The sequence below is a fragment of the Citrus sinensis genome, chromosome 3, assembly GCF_022201045.2.
Source record: "Citrus sinensis cultivar Valencia sweet orange chromosome 3, DVS_A1.0, whole genome shotgun sequence".
NCBI lineage: Eukaryota > Viridiplantae > Streptophyta > Magnoliopsida > Sapindales > Rutaceae > Citrus > Citrus sinensis.
In genome coordinates this window covers 1,488,928-1,496,333 of record NC_068558.1, presented here as the reverse complement: position 1 = coordinate 1,496,333, position 7,406 = coordinate 1,488,928, and the positions used below count along the sequence as shown (strand labels likewise).

Genomic DNA, 7,406 nt, shown 5'->3' with positions numbered 1-7,406 from the left:
ATTAAATGCTGGCAGCCCAAGAGTTTGCTTCTCAGTAAGGAAACCCAAAATCTTCAAACACGAACTCGTCATTTTCTCCATTCTTGTCTCTCCGGCGAATGAACCTCGGCGCCAAAGCTGTCATCCCTGTCTCTCTCTGACCGAGTCCCTGCTTCAGGTATTTCTTCTATTTTTTTCGGTATTGGTTAGTTGTAGGTAATTTCCTTTCTCTCTGCTTTGCTTGAGGTTGTAGTTGGCGGCGGTGTTTTGGTTAGAACTTAGGATATGTCGAAGGGTAAGGAGAAGGTCGTTGAGGTTGGTGACGACGAACTAGGTTTTTTGCCTAGTCTGCCCGCTGATTTTGCTTTTGATCCCGGGATCCCCTTAGAGCCCATTAGGTCTAGTGTTGGTACTAGCGCTAGGAGGATGTCTCCCCAAACAACCCCCTCGAGCGACAGTAGCGATGAAGAAGGATCTTCTGGATCGGAGAACACCTTGAGTGAGGGTCAAGGGGATGATTCTGGTGAGGCGTCCCCATCAGGAGCATCACGACCAGAAGAACGGGGTACAGTAGGAGGTAGAGCCTTGTCGCGTGATTATGCCATTGATTACATGTCGTGTACGACCACGTTTGACGAGCTCAATGACCTCCGACTTAGGTATAGTATTCCTGGTGAGATACCTCTTAAGATCCCAGGAAAGAAGGATACACCTAGCCGGCCTCCCAGGGGATACGTTACCCTGTATCTGGAGAGCTTTAAGTATGGGCTGAGGTGTCCCTTGCAGCCTTACTTTGTCCGGATACTTAACGGGCTAAATCTGGCTCCTGGTCAGCTGAACCCCAACGGGTGGAGAGTGCTCTCTGGTCTGTTCATATTGTGGGACAGATGTTGCCAAAGCGAGCCCACGGTTGATGAGGTGAAGCACCTGTACCAGCTGAAGAGCAGCCCTAAAGATGCCGGCTGGTACTACTTCCAATCTGGTACCAAGAGCAGGAAACCCATAACTGATCTTCCAACTGGTGGTGGTGGGACTTGGAAGAGGAAATTCTTTTTTGCTGGGGGTCCCTGGGGTCAAGTTGCACAAATAGACGGGAAGGATTGTCGCGTCCCACCCCGTTTCACGGTCCCAGGTTGCCTGCTCGCTTTAGATGTCTTGTATCCATAATTGTTCCTGCTGTATTGGTTTGTCTCTAACCAAGTGTCTGTTTGTGCTGTAGTTTCCTGGGGTGTTCACTTCCCGCTCCGACCTGGTCAGCTTAAACGGGTCGAGGCTGTATTGGCCAATTCCTGCTCGAGCCGAGAACTGCTATCTACATACAACTTCCTCGAGTCTCGGTTGATACTTCCTGGCCATAAGATGGAGGACGCAGTGATTGGAGCTCTGACCAGGAAACGCTCTCGGCCTCCAACAACCGATAGGGACCAGGACAAAGATGCTCCCGCTGCGAAGCGAAAGAACATCGTGCAGCAGGTTCCTCCCTTGCAGGCTCTCCCTCCTGCCTCTGCTAAAGTCGGGGAATCCAGTAGAGCAGCCACTGATCCTGCTTCCTCTTCTCCGCCTGTTGTGCCTCGGTCTCGCTTACCCGACAGCCGACCAGAACACTTGGTTCCCTATCTCAATGAGTTGTCTAAACTCGTGAGCAAGAAGGACCTGGAGGGCTTTGACGGTTGTACCCTGGGCGAGCTGGTGGGAGCCATGCAGTATAGTGCTTTCCATCTCAGCTGCATGGCCACCTACTATAAGGCCAAGGTTGGCCGTTACGACAGGAAGATGAAGGAGGACATTCAATCGGCGACGACCAGAGCTGACGTTGCCGAGAAAAAAGCGGGGGAGCTAAACGTTGAGAACCTCAAGCTGATAGAGCAAGAGTCCCTTGCTCAAGCAAAAGCCATTACCCTCGAGGAGGAGCTGACCAAGGTTAAGGAGGATCTCCAAGGGCAGAGGGCTATGTATGAGGCTCAGCTCGAATCTCTCCGCGATTCCCACCGAGCTCATATAGAGAACTTGGAGAGGGAGGCCGACAACCAGTACGACCAGGGACTTCGGCATTCCTATCGTTGTATCATGGCCGTCCTCGGGAAGCAACACCCTGATATGAAGATGGATGACCTTGCAGCTGGTGTTGCTCAACATATGGACGAGGAGGCGGCCAAGGAAGATGCCGAAGGGGCAGAGCCGATCGTGATTGAGGAGGGAGACTCTCCTCCTCGTGCAGTCCCTGCTGATGTTGGCGAGGCGAGCGCCCCTCTGGATGCGACTGGTGATACTCCTCCTGCACCTGAGGAGGTCCAGCCAACCGACGCTGCTGGGCTTACTGATCCACGACCTTCCTGATATGTTTCTTGTATTGTAATGAACAATGTTTGTGAAGATTATCTGCTTTGTTAATTATTAACAAATTAATAGAAATGTTTTTGATTACTCTCTTGTGTGGTAATTACGAGAGCCTGCTCGTCCTCGTCTGGTCGAGCTGGCTATGGCTTGGTATATGGTTTCGCCACCTGCCTTAGAAAATTTTCCGATGTTCGGGATTCTGCTCGCCTTTACGCGGTCGAGCAGATCCCGCCATGCTTGGCTTCTGTCTCGCCATAAGACAGGCTCTGAGACTTGGCGAGCCTTTGCCTGCCTTAGGATTTTCTTCAAACAATTTGGATTCTGCTGCCTTCTCGTGGCCGAGCAGATCCTGGCATGCTTGGCTTCTGTCTCGCCATAAGACAGGCTCTGAGACTTGGCGAGCCTTTGCATGCCTTAGGATTTTCTTCAAACGATTTGGATTCTGCTGCCTTCTCGTGGCCGAGCAGATCCTGGCATGCTTGGCTTCTGTCTCGCCATAAGACAGGCTCTGAGACTTGGTGAGCCTTTGCATGCCTTAGGATTTTCTTCAAACGATTTGGATTCTGCTGCCTTCTCGTGGCCGAGCAGATCCTGGCATGCTTGGCTTCTGTCTCGCCATAAGACAGGCTCTGAGACTTGGCGAGCCTTTGCATGCCTTAGGATTTTTTTCAAACGATTTGGATTCTGCTGCCTTCTCGTGGCCGAGCAGATCCTGGCATGCTTGGCTTCTGTCTCGCCATAAGACAGGCTCTGAGACTTGGCGAGCCTTTGCATGCCTTAGGATTTTTTTCAAACGATTTGGATTCTGCTGCCTTCTCGTGGCCGAGCAGATCCTGGCATGCTTGGCTTCTGTCTCGCCATAAGACAGGCTCTGAGACTTGGCGAGCCTTTGCATGCCTTAGGATTTTCTTCAAACGATTTGGATTCTGCTGCCTTCTCGCGGCCGAGCAGATCCTGGCATGCTTGGCTTCTGTCTCGCCATAAGACAGGCTCTGAGACTTGGCGAGCCTTTGCATGCCTTAGGATTTTTTTCGGTTTCAAGCGAATAAAATTCGTCGACGTTACATTAATGGCAGGATTTGACTTACATGAAATTGTTCGGACATAAAACATAAAAATAAAAGATAGACAGCATGAGCAGAAATTGCTTTAAAATGTGAGCAAGTCTTACTGGAAGTATTTTCGGAGGTGTGCTGCGTTCCATGGGCGTTTCACTTCGTGGCCGTCCGCGCGAACCAGCTTGTAAGCTCCGGGCCCCGCTATCTGCTTGACTCTATACGGCCCTTCCCAATTCGGTCCCAGCACTCCTTGAGTCGAATCTTTGGTGCTCTGATTCACTCTTCTCAGTACCCAGTCTCCGACCCTGAATTGCCGTATGTTCACCTTCTGGTTATAATACCGAGCAACCCTCTGTTGGTAAGTGACTGATCGCTCGGCTGCTTGTTCCCTCCTCTCCATTAGCAGATCAAGATTCAAACATATCTGCTCGTCGTTCTCCTGTTCATTGAAATGATCTGTCCGGTGTGTGGTCGTTCCTACCTCAGCCGGCACGACCGCTTCATGTCCGAAAGCCAAAGCGAACGGTGTCTCCCCCGTTGCGGTTTTGTGGGTTGTTCTGTATGCCCATAGCACACCTGACAGCTCGTCAACCCACGCACCCTTTTTTGCTCCGAGCCTGGTTTTCAGAAGCCTCTTGACTGTCTTGTTGGCTGCTTCTACTTGTCCATTCGATTGAGGGTGAGCAGGCGAGCAATACTTCAGCTCTATCCCGAGGTTCTGGCAGAAATCCCTGAAGCTGTGATTATCGAACTGCCTGCCATTATCCGTTACCAAGGCATATGGGATCCCGTATCGACAGACCAGGTTTCTCCACACGAAGTCTGTTGTTTTCTTCTCTGTGATCCTGCTAAGGGCTTCTACCTCTATCCACTTCGTGAAGTAATCTATAGCGACTATCGCATGTGTTGCTGCTCCTCGTCCCTTTGGCAATGGGCCGATCAGATCAATTCCCCATTGAGCGAATGGCCAAGGGGAGGCCATGGAGGTGAGCTTCTCTGGTGGTTGGTTAGAGAAATTCGCAAAACTCTGGCAGCTTGCACAGCTCCTGGTCTTCCTTTGCGCATCCTGGTGCATCGTCGGCCAGAAATATCCCTGCCTTAGAACCTTGTGGGCCAGGGACCTCCCGCCAGAATGATTTCCACAAATTCCTTCATGCACTTCCCTCAGCACGTAATCCGCGTCGTCATCGTCCAAACACCGAAGGAACGGTAATGTATATCCTCGTCGATACAGTACCCCATCGATCATCGTGTATCTCGAGGCCTGAGCTCTAATCTTCCGAGCCCGTAGCTTATCTGGTGGTAAGACCCCGTCTCTAAGGTATGAAACTATCGGGTCCCTCCACGAGCTTTTTTGTTCTATCCGCAACACCCCCAAATTTTGCTCGATACTCGGGCGAGACTTCACTTCTAGGGGGACCGACTTTGGCATTTTTGGGTCGGCGACGGCTGCCATCCTAGCCAAAATGTCTGCTCGACTATTCTGCTCCCTGGGGATTTGTATCACCTCCACTGCTTCGAACTTCCCCATCATCTGCCTGACTATCCTTAGGTACTGTTCCATCTTCTCCTCTCTTGGTTGGAATCTTTCACTGACATGATTCGCAACCAGCTGGGAATCGGTTCTGATCTTAACTCTGTCCGCTTTCACGGCCCTAGCCAATTCCAGCCCTGCTATCAAGGCTTCATATTCTGCCTGGTTATTTGTGGCTGCAAATTCCAACTTTACAGCATAAGAGATCTCCTCCCCCTCTGGGCCTTCCAGGACAATCCCTGCTCCTGAACCCCGCTCTCCTGATGACCCATCCACAGATATCTGCCATACTTGAGTTTCGTCGTTGCCTACATCTGCATCTTGCTGACCCAAGCATACTTCGGGCTCCGCGAACTCAGCTACGAAATCGGCCATTGCCTGGGCCTTTATCGCCGCGCGGGGTTTATAGTCTAAGTCGAATTCGCTCAGCTCTACAGCCCATTTGACGAGCCGACCAGAGGCATCCGGCTTGTGCAGAATTTGACGCAATGGCTGGTTGGTGATTACCGAGACCGGGAATGCTTGAAAGTACGGCCTCAACTTCCGAGCAGCAACCACAAGGGCCAGTGCCCATTTCTCCGTCGTTGGGTATCTGGTCTTAGCGTCGAGCAGGGCCTTGCTGGTGTAGTATATCGGATACTGAATTCCTTCTTCCTCTCTCACTAGAACGGAACTGGCGGCCCGATCAGATACCGCCAAATACAGATTCAACTTGTCCCCATCCCTCGGTGTGGACAGTAGCGGGGCTTGCTGCAAGTAATGCTTCAAGTTCCGGAAGGCTTCCTCGCATTCTGGGGTCCATTCCGTTTTCTTTCCCCTCCTTATCACTTGAAAGAATGGCTGACACTTATCTGTAGCCTTGGATATGAATCTGCTCAACGCCGCCAGCCTCCCCGTGAGGCTCTGCATCTCCTTCAGGTTTCGAGGAGACGTCATTTGCACAATCGCCTGGATCTTCTCGGGATTTGCTTCAATCCCCCTATGGCTCACCATGAATCCCAGGAATTTCCCTGACTCGACCCCAAAAGCACACTTCTCCGGGTTGAGCTTCATCTTATACTTCCTCAAAAGCTCGAACGTCTCCTCGAGATGTCTGACATGTTCCTTCGGGATTTTGGACTTGGTGATCATGTCGTCCACGTACACCTCCATGGTTTTCCCGATCAAGGGCTTAAAGACTTTATTCACCAGCCTTTGATAGGTGGCCCCAGCATTCTTGAGACCGAATGGCATCACCCTGTAACAGAACAGACCTTGGTTAGTGATGAAAGCCGTGCTCTCCTCATCCGGCTCGTACATGGGGATCTGGTTGTATCCCGAGAATGCGTCCATGAAGCTAAGCAGACCATGTCCAGCCGTTGAATCTACTAGCTGATCGATCTTTGGTAAAGGGAAGCTGTCTTTTGGGCACGCCTTATTGAGGTCTGTGAAATCCACACACATCCTCCACTTGCCGTTTGCCTTCTTTACCAACACCACATTTGATATCCACTCCGGGTAATTGACTTCCCGAATGAACCCCGCTCTCAGAAGCTTCTCCACCTCATCATTTACAGCCTCATACCTCTCCTGGTTGAAGCACCTCCTCTTCTGCCTTACTGCCCGAGCACCTTTCTTTATTGCCAGCCTATGACATGCTACCTCTGGGTCAATCCCTGGCATGTCCTCATGTGTCCAGGCAAACACGTCGGCGTGAGCCTGTAAGCATTTCACCAACTCCTGCTTTTGCTCTCCCTCAAGTCTCGACCCGATTCTGATCGTCTTTCCCGGGTTCTCTGGTCCCATGCTCACTGTTTCCAGATCCTCTACGGGTTCTTGTCTGCCAGTCTTGTTTTCCACTCGGGTATCGAGGGATGTTATCTGCATCGCCTCCCTTGCTGCCGAGGAGTAGCAGCTTCTTGCGATCCTCTGGTCTCCTCGTACCACTCCGACTACCCCATTCACCCGGTACTTCAGAGCCAGATAATGGTTGGACAGCACCGCTTTGCTCATCCTTAAAAATGGCCGACCTAGGATCATCTGGTAAGGACCTTCCTCGTCCACTACGACGAAGTCCAGTATCATTGTTCTTTCTGTCGGGGGGCCCCCGATTGTGATAGGCAGTTCGACCACGCCCAGAGGGACCAGCTTCCCTCCTCCGAACCCCTTCAAGGAGGTGTTGGTGTATTCCAACTTCCGGTCGGCTATTCTCATTTCTTCCAAAGTTGATTTAAATAGCACATCAACTGAGCTCCCCGTATCAACCAGTATCCGGTCAAACTTCTTGCTAGCGATCGTAGCCTTGATGACTAAAGCGTCCTCGTGGGGGTATAGAATCACTTCCTCATCCTCATCCGTCCACATGATTGGCACTTGCCTGACCCTTGCTCGTTTGGCTGCTGGGGTGTTGAAGAGTATCTCTTTACTGGTCATGGCGTATCTGGCATAATTTTTTCTCGATCTGTTCGAATCTCCGGCCAACGTTGGGCCCCCAGCTATCACCCTCGCTGCGGGCGGCT

General features: G+C 51.4%; 1 protein-coding gene across 1 annotated transcript; it reads left to right on the top strand.

The window, feature by feature from the left end:
* The first annotated feature begins 264 nt into the window (after nucleotides 1-264).
* LOC127901244 (uncharacterized) lies at nucleotides 265-2,316 on the top strand. The gene is made up of 3 exons (XM_052438162.1): nucleotides 265-844; nucleotides 1,199-1,998; nucleotides 2,083-2,316. Exons 1-3 carry the CDS (start codon nucleotides 265-267, stop codon nucleotides 2,314-2,316), a joined length of 1,614 nt encoding a protein of 537 aa, XP_052294122.1.
* The last annotated feature ends 5,090 nt before the right edge of the window (nucleotides 2,317-7,406 follow it).